The sequence below is a fragment of the Meles meles genome, chromosome 8, assembly GCF_922984935.1.
Source record: "Meles meles chromosome 8, mMelMel3.1 paternal haplotype, whole genome shotgun sequence".
In the NCBI taxonomy this organism is placed as follows: Eukaryota; Metazoa; Chordata; class Mammalia; order Carnivora; family Mustelidae; genus Meles; species Meles meles.
Genome location: NC_060073.1, coordinates 5,081,554 through 5,099,315, shown reverse-complemented (window position 1 = coordinate 5,099,315; position 17,762 = coordinate 5,081,554). Strand labels below are relative to the sequence as shown.

Below are 17,762 nucleotides of genomic sequence, written 5' to 3'. Positions count from 1 at the left end.
AGAAACTATTGGTTTGCAGGAACTGAGGTCCGGAGGGGGGGACTCCGAAATGGGGACCCAGGCCAAGTGAGTGCAGGGACTCTCCCCTCATCCAGGGGGTGGCCAAGCCCCCACCCCCCATCTTCCCCACTGCCAAAGAGAAAATCAGCTCCATCTCCGAGCAGCCAGTGCCCCTCTGCCATGTCTGGGCAAAGGCTGCAGGCCAGGAGCTGCCAGTGGGTTGGGCTGGGGGCTGGAATAAAGACCGTGTCTTTCTGCTGCCAAATCCCAAATGGGTGGGCTGGCGGGGGGGAGGGAGGAGGAAGAAAGGAGAGGCAGAGCAGGAATAGCCCTTCCCGTGGTTCTCAGGGGTAGGGGCACAGGTTCTCAGGGGTAGGGGCACAGGCGGCTGCCCTCTGGTTTCCAGCCCCCGGGGTCTCAGGCAGGTTCCTGCTACCCTGTGGCTGGCGTTCTGCGACTGCTGCTGAGGGCAGGGGGAGGTTATGGGAGACTCCCGCCCCCTGAGGCCCAGAGCCATCTGTCTTGGTACAAGGTGCAGGCGCTTCCCGAATCCCTGCTGGGGGCTGGCCGCAGGAGGACAGAGGGAACAAGGAAAACCCACCCGCCTCGCCTTTCTAGCCTTTCTAGAGAAATTCCCTCTAGTGGGAATTTCATGGTCTCATGACAAGGGGCCCTCATTTAAGATCAGAAGATGGAGAGGGCAGGAGAGTCCCGGCAGAAGGCACAGCTTCAGGCTGGAAATGGAGCTGGATGGCAGGAGGAGCAGTGGCCGTTGCAGGATGAGGCCCCTCTACGCTGGCCCGGGTGGTTCCCTGCACTTGGCAGAGGGCCAGGCTAGGAGTTAGGCTGAGGGACTCCCTGGCCCACGTGGCCTTGGGATAAGCCCGTCACCTCTCCGTGGGATGGCTTATGACCCTCTATGCCCTCCTCCCCCACGGGATGGTGGGAGATCTGTAAGCTCATGAGAAGGACACTGCTTTGCTGCCCTGTGTGGCCTTTCAGACTGCAGGCCTTATCGTCCTCAGGGGGTGACAGGCCAGGCCCCAAGGGATGTGGCTGGGAGGTGGCCGTGGCTGGCGGTGGGTGATGCCCTCGCTGCCCTCACAGGGGCTGGGGGTGAGTCAGTGTTGGCTCAGGGACAGGCTAGACCCTGTCCCTTCCCTCTTCCTTCCCTCGCTATGCCCATAACCGGCATTCCCAGGAAAGGCCCTCCAAACACCCCCAAAACACCATGTCCCACACAGCGGCAGGACTGGCATCGAAGGGGTTCTGGCCCAGAGGTTGTCTAGATTTCTGAATGAGGGAGGCCTCCAGTCCAGTCCCCTCCTGATGAAGGAGCAGGAGTGTGGTGGTGGAGAAGCCCATGGAGGTAAGGAAGGACGCCGCCGCTGATTCATGCGGGGGTTCACCAAGCAGTTGCCGTGGGGCCGTGGGGATGAGGCATAGAGGCTGACCTGTGTGCAGGCGGGAGGGGCCAGGGCCTGCCAGGGGAAGCAATGCCTGGCATCTCTTGGTGACACTTTTACTTCTTTTAAGGCTCTAAAACTTAAATACTGAAAATAGTTGAAACATGCTGAGCTCTCACCACCTGTCGGGTCCTGGGCTCAGGTTTTGGGGGGACGATATCTTGTCATTCTTACAGTAACCCCCTAGGATGGGCGCTGGAATTTACCCATTTTATATGTGAGAACACTGAAGTCACTTGCCTAAGGTCACACAAGGACTGGAACCCAGCACAGTCTGCCCTTTTAGCGACACCGCTCAGATGCTAACATTCCCTCCCTACCCTCCCCGCACAGGGGAAGAGGCTGGGTTCTGAGTGCCTGGGGTGGGGGGAGACCACAGGACTTGCCACTGAGGGGCTCCTTGGGACAGAAAGAGACCCGGAGACCTGGGCTCTCACGCCCCACCCACCAGCCCCTGCTGACTCAAACAGACCGTGCGCGCTGCTGGGCCAGGCACCTGCCCCGGGCCCTCCGGGTTTGGTGAGAGTCAGCCCTCCCGGAAGCTCTCCCTTCCCTTCAGCTAGAATTACAGACTCCACGAGCAGCCAAGTGGGTCTGAACCGTGGACTGAGGGCTGGGCTGGGTGTTAGGTACCCACCGCCCACAGCCGGGCGGAGGGCTCTCCCAGGCTTCCAAGCCCCACAACGCGTCCTCCTGCAGGGTGAGGGCTAGGTAGGCTCAGAGGCCCTGCCTGGGCTGCCGGAGGCCAGAGGGGGCTCCCTGGGATGGCATCCCTGAGGCGGCCGCCCCTCCATCCCCATGTGCAGGCTCCACGGAGAGCAGGCCTTGGGGGCCGCCAAGGGCAGGGTTGGGGGGAAGGGAGGCTGCAGGGCTGTCCACTTTCCCTTTCCCTCTAGTGGGCAGGAGCCCAGAGGGCCCTGCCTCGCCCTGAGCTGGCAGTGATGTCAGCGGAAACCCTGGGCGCCGAGGACCTCCTCCTACCTCAGCCCCGGCCCTACCCTGCCCTGGGTCCCCCACCCACACCTGGACTGGCTCAGCCTCCCCGGGGAACACCGCGCCCACCTGCCCCCGGCTTTCCCGATGGGCTGAGAGGAACCTGGTCCTGCTGCCTGCCTCTCCCCTGACCTGCCTAGGCTCCGTCTCCCCATCTGCAAGGATGTCTGGGTGATGAGAGCATGAGGAAGGCAGGGGCAAAGGGGTACCCCCCAGATGTTCAACTCCTCCCTTGCCTGCCGGGAGCTTTCCCCGCAATTCTCCCAGGATGTTCCATTGCCCTGGCCAACCCATGCCTCAGGCTCCGTGACTCTGTCTCCCCTGGCAGAGGAGTGGGGTTACCTCTCCCTGGGCTGGAAGATCCTTATCCGGCCCTGCTGAGTCACTGCCGGCTCCTCCCGCGCTGTCCCCTCCCTCCCCACCGCCTCCCTCCTTCAGACTTCTCGGGCTTTCCCCAGAGTGTCTGGGTTCCTCAGGGGGCCCCGGGGGCTCAGAGGACGGCGGCCCCTCCCTGGGACCTCACACAGTCCCACCCCAAGTGGCTGCCATCCCAGCACTGTGGGGACGGTAACACGGAGCGAGGGTGCCCTGCGCCTTTACTTTACTGTGACCTTGGGCAAGTCGCTTGGCCCTTCTACACCTCACTTGTCTCCTGTACGGAACGGGAAGGATGATAACGATGCCTCCCTGAGAATAAGGACAACTGAGTGAATACAAGTAAATTCGCTGGCATCCAGGGCTCGATCGTGTTGAGTATTATACTATCTGCCGCTCCTCGCACCCTGTCCTCCTGGCTCGGCCGGTGATGCTACCTTCCCCTTCCAAGCCTGCATCCTTCCTGTTCTTTAGGTTTTGCTTTCCTCCCGAATCCAGGCCCCACAACCGCCACGCTGACCCGGCCCCACAGGGCACGGACATAGGCTGGATGGAGAGTTCTAGAGTTGGGCTGTTCCTTGTTCAACTCTCCTCCCACGACAACCCATTCCTGAGCTTTGGCCTTTGCATCCCAGATGGCCTCCCCATCCGGGTTCTGTGCCCCTACAGGGCTGGAGGGGGCAGGGCAGACACTCAGGGCACAGGAAACTCTGAGGGGACGAGAGAGTGGTCACTGGGTCCTAGCTGTGCGGGGCGCGTCTGGGCTTCCCAGCCGTGGGTCCTTCTGCACGACAGCAGTGGTCTGGGGCTGTGAGGAGCTCCCCCTTCCCTGGCCCCCACAGGCACCTCTCGGAGGGCGCATCGTGCTGCTCCCCAGAGCCCCCCGAGTTTCCGCTGCTGGCCGCTGCACAGTGCGTTAAGTGACACAGGGCTCAAGAATTCCAGCAGGTGTACCGGGGGCATTTGTGGGGAGGAAGGAGAGGGCCAGGAGAGCTTGGCGAGGGGCCCCGAGGAGGGGAAGGGCACACCTGGCCTGGGACCCGCGCCTGGGGCTGGGGAGGAGCTGGCACTCGGGTCTGTGGGGGGCACCGTGCACCCCAGTTTTCAGAAGCACCTCCTCTATGTACCCTGAGGAACGGTGTGGACGGACAAACACCCACACCCTGCCTACCAGGGGCTCGGGGCTGCTGATGGCTCCGGAGCCGCCTGCCCTTCATCCCTGCCCTACCCCACCCCGGTGGCCCGAAGTCGCTCTGCCCGCCGCCCCCGTCCACTGCAGCGACCCCATCCCAGCCGGGGACGTCGGCTTCCGGGCCCCCTTTCTCCCTGGGAGCATAGCACCGTGTTGGGCACCGAGCTGTCACCCAGCCCCGGCGACCGGGTGTCTGGGCTGGAAGCTGGGACTGTACGCGGTGTCTGTCTCCCTCTGCTGGTCCCTTAAGGGACAGTCCGGCCAGGACGCTTTCCACAGAGCTGGTGGTCTCCCCAGACAGTGGCGGGTGACTACTGCAGGGCGGAGGAAAGGGCCCCGGGGCTCAGGGCTCAGGACTGGCTTCGGCCTGCGGGACCATCGGCACCGCCTCCTGGGCCCGGGACGCCTGACGCCGGCCTCTGACAGGGGCCCCGAGGGGTGGCCTCCGGTCGGCCTTCCCCCTAGGCCAGCAGGCCCCAGACAGCCTCCTTCCCCTTCCAGCCCATGAATGGAACTGTCAACCGTGGATTTATCTGAACCTTTTGGGAAGCTATTTCTATTTCCAGCCGAGACGGCATGGCATCTCGGAGTAATGAGTTCCATCAGTGTCCTCCCCTGCTGGGGCAAGCGCGCCGCCTTTGATTTGTCCTAAACTTACCTCACTTGCGCTCCAAGGGGGCCCTGGAAGCCCAGCATGCCAGGTTTTGGTGAACAAGCTGGAGCTTCCCCTTTTGCATCCCTGCTGTGGGCTTAGAAACTTCCATCCCTCTCCCTCCTGCCGCCCAGAGAGAGAGAGAGAGAGAGAGAGAGACCTGGTCTCTCTCGGCTCCCCTCGGGGCTGACTTCTGGCCCCGCTAGTGTCCTCCTAGCATCTTCCAGCGCTGGCGGCCTCCGGGCCTTTCTCTGGAGTGTTCCTCCGGGGAGACTTTCCTCCCAGACGCCTAGTGGGATTCCCTGGGCTTTGTCCACGCGGATTTGTTTCGTTTCTGGTCCTGACCCTGAAGTATGGGGAGGTGTACTAGGAGCTTTAGGAACACCGGGGCGGGGGGAGCGAACCCTCCCAGCCGCCCCCTGAGGGAAGGCCTGCTGGCACCCCTCCCACAATGTCCAGGCGAGGCTCAAAGCAAAAGCCACGTGTCCCGTTTGCAGTCCCCCAGAAAGTGGTGGAACCAGACAGAGGCAGGCCCGTACCCCGAATGCCCTCCGTCCATCTCAGCGTGCAACCTGGGATCAAGTCTTGCCAACTGGCTGGACGCTATATTCTTGGCAGGGTCCCCCAGCGAGACCACACGGAGACCGTCTCCTGTGTGTGCACAGCCCAGACGACCTCCTGCAGAGGCTCGGCACGGGCTGGTCCCTCTACTCAGCACCCCACCACGGCGACGGGTTTTTGTCCTGTCCGCGCTCTCCTGCAGAGAAGGGCATCTAATGCAGGTGGAATAAATAAATTACTGCCCTCTGGGAATTCCCACATTTTTCTTTAAAGATTTTACTTGCAGGTAATCTCTATGCCCCACATGGGGCCGGAGCTCACAATCTCGAGATCAGGAGTCCCATGCTCCACTGACCGGGGCGGCCAGGCGCCCCCGAATTCTGGCATTTTTAAACCTAATCAGCTGGGTAAGAAGTGGTGGTTGAAGGGAGGACATTTCCCAGCAGATAAGTATTTTCAGAGTTTGAAATGGTGACCACTTTCCTCCATTCGGTATCTGCCTCACCACACACACATTCCCACATACTTACATACTTACGCACCTGCGGGAGGCCACCTAGAATATGCGGTGAGGCTAAGAATGTGGGGTTGAAAAGACGCTGAGAGCATCTCAGGCAAACCCCCTCATTGTAACAAGGAAGAATCGGAGGCCGGAAGAAGGGCCTTGACTTACTTGAGACTGTGAGTGGGGCTGGAGCTATACAGGTCTCGACCTCTGGCACAGACCCTGAATTGTCTTTGGGTTCCTATACCGATCCCTCTCGAGACACAGCGTTCCTGAGGGCTGCGAGGCCCTCCGGACCTGAAAGGCATCACTGCTTGTGCCAGTCGCAAGCCTGGAGAGGCCGCCTGCCTTGGCTCAGGTCTTCCTTCCAGTCCCGCAGTCTGCGGGGAGCAGCACGGCCAATCCCCGCTCCTCTCCAGAGCTTCGGCCAGATGACAGGCCCAGGGAAGCCGAGGGCCCCTTCCAGAACACAACACAAGGTTGGAAGCAGCCTCAGTGAGCATCTCACACCACCAAGCACGTTGTACAGATGAGGAAACCGCTGCAGAAACAGGGAGGGACCCGCGTAGTTACACAGCAAGTCAGCAGCCAAGCACAGGGGAGAGACCCAGGACTCCTGATTCCCAGTTCTAGCTCCTTTCTGGTGTTCGAGCCCTTCGGGTCAGGTGAGAACAGACCTCTGGCAGCGTGTGTGTGTGGGTGTCCAAACACTCATTAAAAATCCTAAAGAGGGGCGCCTGGCTGGCTCAGTCGGTAGAGCACGCAAATCTTGATCTTGACGTTGTTGAGTTTAAGCCCTACGTCGGGCACGGGGATAACTTAAAAAAAAAAACAAAAAACTAAAGAGTTCGTGTGTGTATGTCTGAAGACTCATTAAAAATCGTGAAGAGTTTGGGGTGCCTGGGTGGGACAGTTAAGCGTCCGCCTCTTGGTTTCAGCTCAGGTTGGAGCTGGAGCCCTGCGTGGGGCTCGTGCTCAGGATGGAGTCTGCTTAAAACTCTTTCTTCCTCTACCCTGCCCACCCCCACTCTCTTAAATAAACAAACAAAAACCAAAAAACAAACAAACACTTTCTGTCTTCCTCTCCCTCCCCAGGGCCCTGCCTCAAAGACCTGAAGGTCCCAGGACCCTATAGCCCTAAGGGTGTCAGGGGCAGAGGCTGGGCGTGATTGTTTCCTCCCCTTGCCTTCCAGGTCAACTTGACTTGATGTCTGCCTCCTGCTCCAGCGGGGCTGTTCAGGTAAGGGCGGCGGGGCAAAGCTGTGAAAGCCATGCTGAGTTACTCAGGGGTAAAGAGAGAGAGAGACGGAGAGAGGAGGAGAGGGAAGAAAGAATACCTAATACTAGGTTCTTTTGTGGGTTTTCTTTCTTTCCTGTGGATTTATTTTTTTGACGGGGGGGGGGGGGCTACTGTCCAGGGAAGGATAGGACTGTGGGAAAGTGCTGGAAGCTTCCTGACAGCACCCTGTGTAGACACACGTGAAACACTGTTGCACCGTGATGAGCGGTGGGGGGCCGTGCACGGAAGGCCTGAGGACCAGCCACTGAAGCTGAGCCCTAGGAAGAGAAGGAGCCAGCGTGTGAGAAGGGGGACGTTTTAGGAAGGTCGGTTTGGTGCTGTCTGGAGAGTGGACTGGAGAAGACAGGGGGAAGGCAGGAGACCGCTCAGCTCCTATAGTCGTTCGGGTGACAGAAGATGGTGGCCGGAGCCAGGATGACAGGTACGCCGTGTGTTTGGAAGATGGAGCAGTCAGGGCTTGCTGAAGGGCTGTAATATGTGGGGTGAGAGAGGAGGGTCCAGGATGACTCCCAGTGTACACGACTTCCATGCCTGGCTAGAGGTCGTACTATTTACACTGACTTCCCCCACCTCTCAAGGCAGGAATAGCCTCCCCTAGCATTCTAGAGAAGTCTGGTGATGCACGGAGGCTGAGGGCAAGGAGAGGGAGAAACAAACTGGCAGGGTCCGGCATTGCAGGCCAGGAGCTGGAGGGCAGCGGGTTGGGAGACAAATACCACTCCTCAGGGCAGACAACACCAGAGGGTAAGGCCCAGCCAAACCATCCCTAAGGAATGCAGGGGTGCCCAGGGCCCTTCGAAGCACTAGGGAAGCTTGGTGCTGTGGGGGCTGGAGCTCAGACAGTCCCTTTGGACTTCCACTTTGCAGACCCGCAGCCCAGGGCCCAGGGCGAGGGGTTAACTTCCTGGCTGACCAACCCCCTCCTTCTGCACAGTCCTGGGGGCTTTTTAAAATGGCCACGAAAACGCAATTCCACCCTCGTAAAACGTTTCCAGCGCTTCCCACCGGTGTCCCTCATCGTTTGGCAGCCTCCATCCCTCTGCGAGGCTCACGGACCACTTCCCCGTACAAGGGGCAGAGCCCACGCGCCACTGACCCTCTCCTCTCGTTCCCCCAACTAGATTCCCCGAGAATCTTCTGGTCTTCAAGGATCAATAACGGATCCTCGAAGCCAGAATGAACGGCCACTCTCCACTCTGGGATCCTGCAGCAAACAGCTTTAATCTCTCTAGAGCTGGTGGTTCTGTATCCGCGAGGATGGTCCAGCTCCAACCCCGGATCCGGGGAGGCGCCCGGAAGACCGTACTAAGCTACCCAGGAGGGCTCGCCCGCACTTCTCAGCGCTCCGAGCCGGGTGCTCGCCGCCTCGCACCGGGTACCTCGTGCCCTGCGGCCGCGTCCGTGCTTCTCGTGCTCGGCCGCGCAGCCTCCGAGGTCCTGCCGACCCCGGCCGGTTCCCCAAGGGCGCGAAAAGGCCGGGGCGGGCGCTCCGCGCTCGCGTGACCGCGGCCGGGCCCCTCCCCCACCGTGGACTCCGTCACGTGACGGCGGAGCCGGCGAGCGTTTTTCTCACGTGACGGAGGCGTCCGCTCAGGGGCCAATGAGAACGCGGGGGCGGGGCTTCCGGGGCGGTGCGCGGGAAGGGAACCCCGGGCCCCCGCGGCGGCGGGTGAGACCCGGAGCCGAGGTGCGGGCAGGCGGCGTAGGACCCGCCGCGGGCCAGACGCCGGTCTCAGCTCCGTGGGAGGCCAGGCCCAGCCTCGGCACCGGCAGCAGCATGAAGTGTCTGGTCACGGGCGGCAACGTGAAGGGTGAGTTGGGGGCGACGGGGCTTGGGGGGCGGGGGCACGTGGGACCGCCGGAGACGCCAGCCTAATCCCCGTTTCCTTTCTCCTCCCCGCAGTGCTCGGCAAGGCCGTCCATTCCCTGTCCCGCATCGGGGAGGAGCTCTACCTGGAGCCCCTGGAAGACGGGGTGAGCGGGTGGGCGGGATTACAGGCGGGAGCCAGTTTCTCCCCGCGTCAGGCCAGATGCCCTCGGGCAGAGCTGTCTGCCGAGTTTCCCCCGCCGCCCGCGGTCGGGGCGTCCGTCTGGGCCCTGTCCTCTCCCCAGGCCGGTGTGTGAATCGAGAGCCACTGTCCTCCCTGAAGTGCCTGGTGGCGGGTGGGGGCAACTAGGGGGAGACAGGTGGAGTGCGCGGACGGTCGTCTAGGGCCCTTGCTGTGGGAGCGAGCAGTCGCTGCCGGCGACTCGGGGAGGGAAGGCTTCATGGAGAGGCACCCGCTGACCGGAAGGAGAGGGAGGATTTCAACAGGTGATGGAGGAGGAGGAGGCCATGAGGACGAGTGTGTGAGCAAAAGCCGGCCAGAGGGCAGGGCCTGACTCTGCCCCCTGATCGCGTCCCTCCCCCTGCTTTTCCCGGCCCAGCTCTCCCTCCGGACCGTGAACTCCTCCCGCTCTGCCTATGCCTGCTTCCTCTTCGCCCCCCTCTTCTTCCAGCAGTACCAGGCGGCCGCCCCCGGTCAGGAAGCCCTGCGCTGTAAGATTTGGATGAAGGTGAGAGCTTTGTGTCCCCTCTGCTCACTGTCGTTGGCCCCGCCCCCCCAGTATGTCTGCCCTGGGGGCATTCAGAAGGTGCTAACTGGGGAGGGGGATGTACGCCGGAGCAAGGAGGTGTAAAATGCGGTGAGGAGCATCAGAAAGACACCACGGAGGGTGATGGGAGATTCGGTGAGGGTGATGAGTTCTGCCCGGGACGTGGGCAGTGGTGACATTCACTTTGGTCCTTGAAGGGTAAGCAGATCTTTCAAGGCACGCCAGACAGGTGTGTAACAACTTGAAGAGGGACCTGGAAGGGTGTCATCGTGCACATTGTGGGCGCTCCCTTCCTGGTACGACAGTGCCGAGCCTGGGGTGGCCAGGGCCTGCGTGGGATGTGAGAGCTGGTTGGTGGAGACACAGCAGCGGGCTGATGTGTTCCCCCCACTCAGTCATTCCTGGCCGCCTTCCGCTCACTGGCCATGGTGGAGAAGAGTGTGGAGAAATGCTGCATCTCACTGAACGGCAGGAGCAGCCGCCTGGTGGTCCAGCTGCACTGTCGATACGGTGAGTGGGCAGCGGGTCGGCCCAGGCGTCCCTGTGGTGGAGGGGTGGAGGGCAGGTCAGCAAGCCCCACTGAGACCCTGTCTGCCCATCCAGGGGTGAGGAAGACTCACAACCTGTCCTTCCAGGACTGCGAGTCCCTGCAGGCCATCTTCGACCCAGCCTTGTGCTCGCATGTGCTCCGTGCCCCAGCACGGTGAGTGTGTCCTCCGGCTACAAACCAAGCTGTGGGTCTTGTTTTTTCCTTTGGAGCTTCCAGGGTCAATTTAAGAAGACAGCTTCTTCATCTTCTTTACCTCTCTCTGAACCTCGGAGAGTTTATCCAGACCAGCCTGCTCTCACGTGTCGGTCTTGCTGGTTAAGGGCAGAGGCTGGAAAGGAGGAGGGCACCGCTCCTTGCTCCTCGGTCTTCAGGAACCTGTGTTCTCCACCCCGAAGGTCCAGCTTGGCTTTCTGGCCACTTAGACCGCTTCTGACTCCTCTTTTAGAAAGCACGTCTTTGGCTTCCCCTTAAGTCCTCTTTCCATGGCTTGAGCAGCCTTGGATGTCCGTCTCTGGCTTTGTGACTCAGGGGCTCAAAATTCTTCTCTGGTGTGGTCATCTGTCTGGGACTGTTCTCCACTCAATGGTAGCCTCTTTTCCTGTCTGCCTGGGCTGTAGCTTTGAGGAGTCCACAGGCCGAGGAAGGAGGCTGGAGAGGGAGGTCACGGTCCAGGAGGGCTGCCTGAATAAGGCGCTGTGGGGGCGGGGGTGTTCTGGGAAAATCAGAGTGGGGAGGTGGTGTGCCGGGCCCGGGAGACGGGGACTCGGTGGAGGCAGAGGTCCCCGCAGAAGGCCAGTGTAGGGAGGGGTGGCTGTCCTCCCCCCCTGCGCTGTGTGCTGCTTGCATCTGAGTAGCCCAAAGTCATGTTCATTTCTTTTTGTCGCCGTGGGGTGTGATAATTTGAAGTTCCCTTTGGGTCCTGACGGTCTGTTTTTTCTGAGTCCTGTTGAGATAAACCTGCTCACGACTCCTTCGGGTAGAGAAAGAGGGACATGTCTCCTGTGGTCTGGATTTTGATGCTTTTTTTTTTTTTTTTTTAAATGAACAATTGGTTTCCTTTTTCTCATGGACACTTTCAAATTTGTGTGAAAGTGGATGCCTGCCCCTGTCCCAACGGTTGTGAGACAAATTCCAGATGTTATTTCATATGTACATATTTGTCAACATGTATCCCTTAAAGGCAAAGATGGAAGGTCTTTTCTGTGGCCGCATTTATAGGGATGGCCCGGGTGGGCTTTCCCACCCCGGGGAGGGCAGGGCTGCCGGCCTGGTTTGGCCCAGTGCGAACAGCCCATCCTTTCTGTTGCCTCCTCTGGGCTCTGCTCTTGTCTGCCCCGTCCCTTGCAGGGGACTTCTCTCCCCCAGCAGCCCCCAGAGAAAGCTGTGGTTGGGGTAGGAGCCATGTCCTGCTCACCTTGTCCTTCCCAGGGCGTGTTAGGGCCGGCACATGGTGGATCCCCTCGGACATGGTACACGGGTCACAGCCCTGCCTCAGCTCTTTGAGAGCGAAGCCATGGGGTGGGGCTGAGTGATGCTGTACCCCCCTGCACAGGGTCCTGGGGGAGGCCGTTCTGCCCTTCCCCCCCGCGCTGGCAGAAGTGACGCTGGGCATTGGCTGTGGCCGCAGGGTCATCCTGCGCAGCTACCAGGAGGAGGACGCAGGTGAGAGAGCCAGACGCGGCCTTAGGCGGGGGGTTCGAGCTGGGGTGGGAGCGGGGAGGGCCCGAAAGCGCAGGCTCTGCTGTTGCCCCCCTGGCAGACAGCTCCGGCAGAGCCATGGTGACCGAGATGAGCATCGGGGAGGAGGACTTCCAGCAGCTGCAGGCCCGGGAAGGGGTGGCCATCACTTTCTGCCTCAAGGAATTCCGGGTGAGGTTCCCCGCAGCACACTCCGCCGCCCCGTCCTCCCCGCCCTGCCTGGGGCCTCACTCCCGGCTCTGCTTCCCCCTCCCAGGGCCTCCTGAGCTTCGCGGAGTCCGCAAACTTGGCCCTTAGCGTTCACTTCGATGCACCGGGCAGGTAATTCCCGGCCTCAGGGAGGGGAGGGGAGGCTCTGGGAAGCCGGGAGCCCAAGGGCCCTGACCTTGCCCCGGACCTGCCGTGTACCTAGGCCGGCCATCTTTGCCGTCAAGGACTCCCTGCTGGACGGACACTTTGTCCTGGCCACGATGTCAGAGTCAGACCTGCACTCCCCAGCCCTGTGCTCCCCAGAGCCCCGCAGCCTGGTGCCTCCCCTCCAGGCTCACAGGTGAGACTGCCCACCTGCCTGCCCGCTCCCCCCACCCCCACCCCTCCACACCCTGGCCCCCTGGCCCGAGCCTCCTGCCTGCAGCGTGCGCACCTCCCCCAGCACGCACACTTCCTGTCAAGCCCAGCCCCTCCGGCTCAGCCTTCCTGGTCAGCTGTGCTCAGAGAACCCTCCTCCCACCCAGGGAAGTGTCCCCAAGGTCGGGCTGGCTTCCTTCTCTGGCTCAGCCCTCCCTTCTGAGCCTCTTCCCGGGCCAAGGAGGGAACGGGCTGCGGGGAGGCAGGGGGCTGGCTGGGGCTGGGGAGAGCAGGTGGCTGGAAGGGCAGGTGGGCTGGGGAGGACCGGCCCAGGGTAGCCAAAGCAGAGGAAGTTTGGTCTGGCCCCCCGCCCAGCACGTCCCTGGGCCCCAGTGCTCTCCAGCTCCGTCTCCGGGGAGGGCAGAGGCTTTGGCCCCAGGTGACCTAGCTCAGAGGACTCGATGCTTCTCTACCCCAGCTGAGCTAAACCGGCTCCCAGGATGCTTCCCTCAGGCCCCTATCTGAACTCCGATCAAACAGATTCCAGGTCCACGCCTTGCAGGAAGCCACCACCTAACCTCAGCGTCTTTCCCCCAAACAAATGAGAAAGTAATGAAGCCCAGAGATCAGCGGTGGTCACGAAGCTTCTACTACTCTCTCAGTCCTCTAAAGTGGGGTCCTGCCTCTGTACCCTCTTCTCTCCGTGTGGCTCACTGACACCCTCTCCCTGCCAGCAGCACGCCCCACCTGGATGACTTTGCCAATGACGACATCGACTCTTACATGATCGCCATGGAAACGACTGTGGACAGCGAGGGCTCCCGGGCAGGACCCTCCATCCCCCTTTCCCCCGGCCTCCGGCCCCCCTGTAGCCCCGGCCCCTACTCTGAGGACAATGAAGCCGAGCCCAGCACAGAGCCTGGGACTCCCCCACCCAAAAAGGTAGGGGTTGGAGATGGAGCCGGGGGTGGGAGGCAAGGAGGGAGCCTCCAGAACTCACTCTGCTTCCTCTGCTCCCTTTCCAGTTCCGCTCGCTGTTCTTTGGCTCTGTCCTCACTCCTGCACACTCCCCTCCGGGCCCCAGCCCTGTGCTGGCTGAAGACAGTGAGGGTGAAGGCTGAACTGAGGACAAGCCTGTGTCCAGAGGCTCTGGACTAGATGAAGGCACAGCCGCCCGCTTCCCCCGGCAGCAGCCCGGAGGTAGGGCTGCTCTCCACCCGGCCAGGTGGTCCAGGTGGGCTGTGCTGAGCTGAGTGCCGGGTCTGCTGCCATTCCAGGTCCCTCCTGGCTATCTGGACTAGGCCGGGTCCCGTCTTTTCAACTTCCAACCAATCATGTCTGTTTCTAGGCTTGGCACCAAGCTGCCACCTGATGGAATGTCCCTCAGCTATTACCCAGCCCCCCTGTAGGCCTTTAGGCCAGACTCCAACCACGTGGCTAGGGCTGGACACCTGCCTTCCCTAAGTGTACCTCCCTAAGTCAAAAATCACAGAGGGGCTACTGGGCCCTGCCGGTCTACCTTTTTTGCCAATCATGACCTGTCCCTCCCCCAAATCCTGGGCACAGCTTTGGGATCTCTTGTGGCCAGCTAACTTTTTCTTCCTTTCTCTGTGCTATCTGGCCCTGGCTTGGGATTCTATCCCTGTGGACCTGAGCCTGTGGCTGGGATTACCCTGGCTGGGGCCTCATGCCCAGCAAGCCTGTCCTCCTAAGTGGCCCTGGACAGAAGGGCTGTGAGCCCAGTACTTGGGACAGGGGAGACAGAGGCCATGGCGAGAATCCAGCTTTGACCTTTATTCAAGAGACCAGATGGGTCGCCCCAGGATCTGTCTGCCAGCCCTGTGGCCAAGCAAGGCTGGAAACCCACATCTGGCCCTGCTTTGCCCTGAGCTGCAGCCTCGGCCCCAGGATCCTGCGTGCGACCACCGCAGGTGCAGGCGGAAGGAGCCCTGGGGGACTGGACGCTGCTATTGATTCATTAAAAAAAAAAAAGACACCAAGGTTCCGTGTTCCCCATGACAGGTGGGCCTGGGGGGCCAGCATGAACCACCCCCCACGGCCACATAATTTCTGTACAATCCACCACCTGGGGCAGAGTGCGGGCACGCAGAGGCTATTTCTTGGCTTTGGCGGAGTTGCGGGGCGGGGTGATGGGCCGGCCTCCAGGGTTCAAGCCACTGAACTGCCCGTATTTCCCCTTGTTCTTGTCCGCGGGCTTGAGGATCTGAAAGAGACAGAGCTGGTCAGGCTCACGGGCTGAGCCACGGGAGTCAGAGGCCACTACCTTTCCCATCCCCACCTGAAAAGAGCACATGAGCGTCTCGTCCACACTCATCATGGCGCCTGCATTGTCAAACTCGCCGCAGTAGTTGGGAGCTGAGAAGAGTGTCACCAGCTGCCGCTTGGCAAAGAACTCATAGCCGTCTTCCACCACCTGGATGAGGGTGGGGGCAGTCGGCTCAGCAGGTGCTGGGTACCCAGCCCCCGTGCCCACCGGCCCCAGAGCTGCCGGCCCACCTGGTGTGCCCGGCAGATGAGATCCAAGTCGTGCTTGTGCAGGAACTTGGCTACCACCTCGGCCCCAAACGTAAAGGAGACACCACGGTCATTCTCGCCCCAGCCCTGCACGTCCTTGTCAGGATCAGACCACAGCAGGTCACACAGCAGGCCCTGGTCAGGCACGTCTGTGGGCCGCATGATACGCCGAATCTGTTCCATGGACTGCAAGTCTGGGGACAGGCCTGGGGGAGGATGGGAAGGGACAGGTCACTTCCTCAAGCCTCAAAGAACCCCCCCCCGCCCCACAAAGCTTCTGCTGGTCAGTCTCCCCTCCACCTGCCACCCCCTGGCGTTCTCCCAAAGTCCCAGGAGTCCAGGCAGGCAGAAGTCATCCCCTTCAGCCTCAAGGACCACAGAGCTCTCTGAACAAAGGAGACAGTCCCCGCACAATGCCAAGGCCAAAGCGGGGGAGAGTGGAACGGAGTACTGGGGAGGGATGGCGGGGGCTTCCTGGAAGAAGTGACGTGCAAAGCCGGAGCCCTGGGAGAGCTGGGAATACATCCCCCCGGCCCCAACCTCCTCCCAGGGCCTCCGGGAGATGTGGCCCAGGGGCTCATCCTTCCCAGCCACGTGCCCGGAGCCTCCCTCACCTCCGGAGCCTCCCTCACCTCCGTGGCAGCAGAAGATCTTCTCGTCCACGATGGCCGCGATGGGCAGGCAGTTGAAGCAGTCGGTAAAGGTTTTCCACAGTTTAATGTTGTAGCGTCTCTTGCCTGTCGGGAGCAACGAGAGGCCTCAGGAGGCCTGTGTGCCGCATACCCAGCCTGGGTCTCTGGGCCCTCCAGGGCACTCGGCGGGCAGTCCAGACACAGCTGGGAGCAGGCAGTGGCAGACGAGAAGAGACGCCCCCCTCCCCCGACTCCGCTGCCTACCAGCCTTCCCGGAAGAATTCTAAAGCAGCTGAGTCCCCAGGAACCTGGGTTCCAATCTGGAACAACCCACCCCCACCCAGGGAGCAGGCCAGGCCCAGACAGGCATCCTAAGTGCTTAAGGGATGTGCTGGAGGGGAGTGTCATGAGGCAGGGCCCTGCACGAGGACACGGGGCAGTCTTCAGTCATCAGCCATTCACCAGACCCCTCCGGAGCGCCAGACCCCGGGCCAGGAGGGCTGGGAGCCCCCTGCATAGATCTCAGTGTGTAGGTATCTGTAGACACCGGTACCTTTACTGCCAATCCAACATGAGGGTCTCACTGGGCAGCCGAGTCGCTTAAGGACTCCGGAAGCCTACTCACACTCATCATAGAAACCGTAGATGCGGTTGATGCTGGCACACTCGTGGTTCCCACGGAGCAGGAAGAAGTTCTCGGGGTACTTGATCTTATAGGCCAGCAGCAGGCAGATGGTCTCCAAAGACTGCTTGCCCCGGTCCACGTAGTCCCCCAAGAAGAGGTAGTTGCTCTCAGGAGGGAAGCCACCGTACTCAAATAGCCGCAGGAGGTCGTAGTACTGGCCATGGATGTCACCTGTGACCCAGGGGCCTGGTTCAGCGCCAGGGGCAGGGGCCACACTTGAACCCAGGGCCAAGTTTGGGCGCCAGGGAGGAGCACTGCAAGGACTTGGGGGGGCAAGAGACGGGGAACGCCACTTTCAGGAAGCAAAGGGGGCCGAGGCGGGGGGTGCTCACCGCAGATCTTGAGGGGTGCCTCCAGCTCCAGAAGGATGGGCTGGCTCAGGAAGATCTCCCGCGACTTGAGACACAGACCACGGATCTCGTTCTCTGCGAGCTGTACATTCTTTCCAGGCCGCGAGCCCTGCACTGGGGGCGGAACGGGGCGTCAAGACTCTGGTCCCCCAGGCAGGAGGAAGGTTGGCGACACAAGTGGCCCTGTGGGCACCTCTGAGGGCGCCTGGGTCTCCTGGGCCCCTCCTTGCCCAGGGGCAGCTGTTGCTGCTGAGCCTCCCAGGATGGGACCCCTCGACGGGGTCTGCTGTGCGTCGGGGGGGCCTGCCACCCAACAGCCCCACAGCCCAACCCACAGCGCACGATCCCTGGGAGGGGTGGAGCTAGGCTTCTTAGGTTTCTCCCTCACCCCCAGGAGCGCAGGCCAACCTGTGCGCCCCCGGCCTAGGAGAGGGGGTGATCCCCGTGCCACAGCGTCCCCGGAACGTCCCAAGCGCCCCGCGCCTTGCGGGGGGGCGGCTGTGGACGCGGGTCCTCGAGGCCCGTCCCCGCCCAGTCTAAGCTGGCCCTGGAAGGGGCAGGCCCGCCCGCGCACCACTTCCGGGCCCGGCAGGGGGCCAGGGCGCGGCGGGCACCGACGTCCCCCGCCCCGGCCAACCTTCCAGCAGGCGCCCGATGATAGAGTCCAGGTTGAGCTTCTCGCTGTCGGACATGGCGGCGCCGCCGCTCCGGCCCAGCAGCTCCGGGCCCAATCCTGCCGCCCGCCCTCCCGCGGCCTCCTTCCGGCCTGGCGCTCCTTCCGCCCGCCCCGGCCCGCCCCGGCCCGCCCCGGCCTGCCGCCCCGCCTCCTAGGCCTGCCGCCCCGCCCCGCGCGCTGCCCCCGCGCTCTAGCGCCCCCTCTGGACGCCGGGCGCAGAGGCCGCGGAGGTCTGGGGGACGGGGCATAGGGGAAGGGGCGGGTCTTGGGCTGGGTTTGGTGTGTCTAGGACGAAGCCTGGCCGGTGGGTGGAGCTTGGTGGGGCGGGGTTGAGTCTGGTTCCGCCCCTAGGAGTGACCCGTTCCGAGAAGACGGGGCCGGAAGTACCGTGAAAGTTGTTTTTTTCTATCAAAGGCTAACCAGCAGTTCC

At 61.9% G+C, this 17,762-nt stretch overlaps 2 protein-coding genes across 3 annotated transcripts; one reads left to right on the top strand and one right to left on the bottom strand.

The window, feature by feature from the left end:
* Nucleotides 1-8,609: 8,609 nt before the first annotated feature.
* RAD9A (RAD9 checkpoint clamp component A) lies at nt 8,610-14,414 on the top strand. 2 transcript variants are annotated; one of them, XM_046014528.1, is made up of 11 exons: nt 8,610-8,855; nt 8,948-9,018; nt 9,472-9,600; nt 10,035-10,149; nt 10,243-10,342; nt 11,742-11,851; nt 11,949-12,058; nt 12,144-12,208; nt 12,300-12,437; nt 13,192-13,396; nt 13,480-14,414. In XM_046014528.1, exons 1-11 carry the CDS (start codon nt 8,645-8,647, stop codon nt 13,573-13,575), a joined length of 1,350 nt encoding a protein of 449 aa, XP_045870484.1. In that variant the 5' UTR covers nt 8,610-8,644; the 3' UTR covers nt 13,576-14,414. The 2 variants fall into 2 exon arrangements, with proteins under 2 accessions (XP_045870484.1, XP_045870483.1); XM_046014527.1 differs by having other exon boundaries at nt 13,189-13,396.
* Nucleotides 14,415-14,422: 8 nt separating this feature from the next.
* Nucleotides 14,423-17,452, bottom strand: PPP1CA (protein phosphatase 1 catalytic subunit alpha). The gene is made up of 7 exons (XM_046014529.1): nt 17,294-17,452; nt 16,639-16,770; nt 16,247-16,477; nt 15,622-15,726; nt 14,972-15,195; nt 14,754-14,888; nt 14,423-14,678 (listed from the first exon to the last, which is right to left on the bottom strand). Exons 1-7 carry the CDS (start codon nt 17,346-17,348, stop codon nt 14,568-14,570), a joined length of 993 nt encoding a protein of 330 aa, XP_045870485.1. The 5' UTR covers nt 17,349-17,452; the 3' UTR covers nt 14,423-14,567.
* Between the last annotated feature and the right edge of the window lie 310 nt (nt 17,453-17,762).

Coding starts and splice junctions, on each gene's coding strand:
- RAD9A (XM_046014527.1), top strand. CDS start 8,645: ATGAGAACGCGGGGGCGGGGCTTCCGGGGCGGTGCGCGGGAAGGGAAC. Junction 9,019..9,471: donor TGGAGCCCCTGGAAGACGGG/GTGAGCGGGTGG, acceptor TTCCCGGCCCAG/CTCTCCCTCCGGACCGTGAA. Junction 9,601..10,034: donor GCTGTAAGATTTGGATGAAG/GTGAGAGCTTTG, acceptor CCCCCCACTCAG/TCATTCCTGGCCGCCTTCCG.
- PPP1CA (XM_046014529.1), bottom strand. CDS start 17,348: ATGTCCGACAGCGAGAAGCTCAACCTGGACTCTATCATCGGGCGCCTG. Junction 15,727..16,246: donor CTACGGTTTCTATGATGAGT/GTGAGTAGGCTT, acceptor TGCTCCCGACAG/GCAAGAGACGCTACAACATT. Junction 14,889..14,971: donor TCATCTGCCGGGCACACCAG/GTGGGCCGGCAG, acceptor ACCCTCATCCAG/GTGGTGGAAGACGGCTATGA.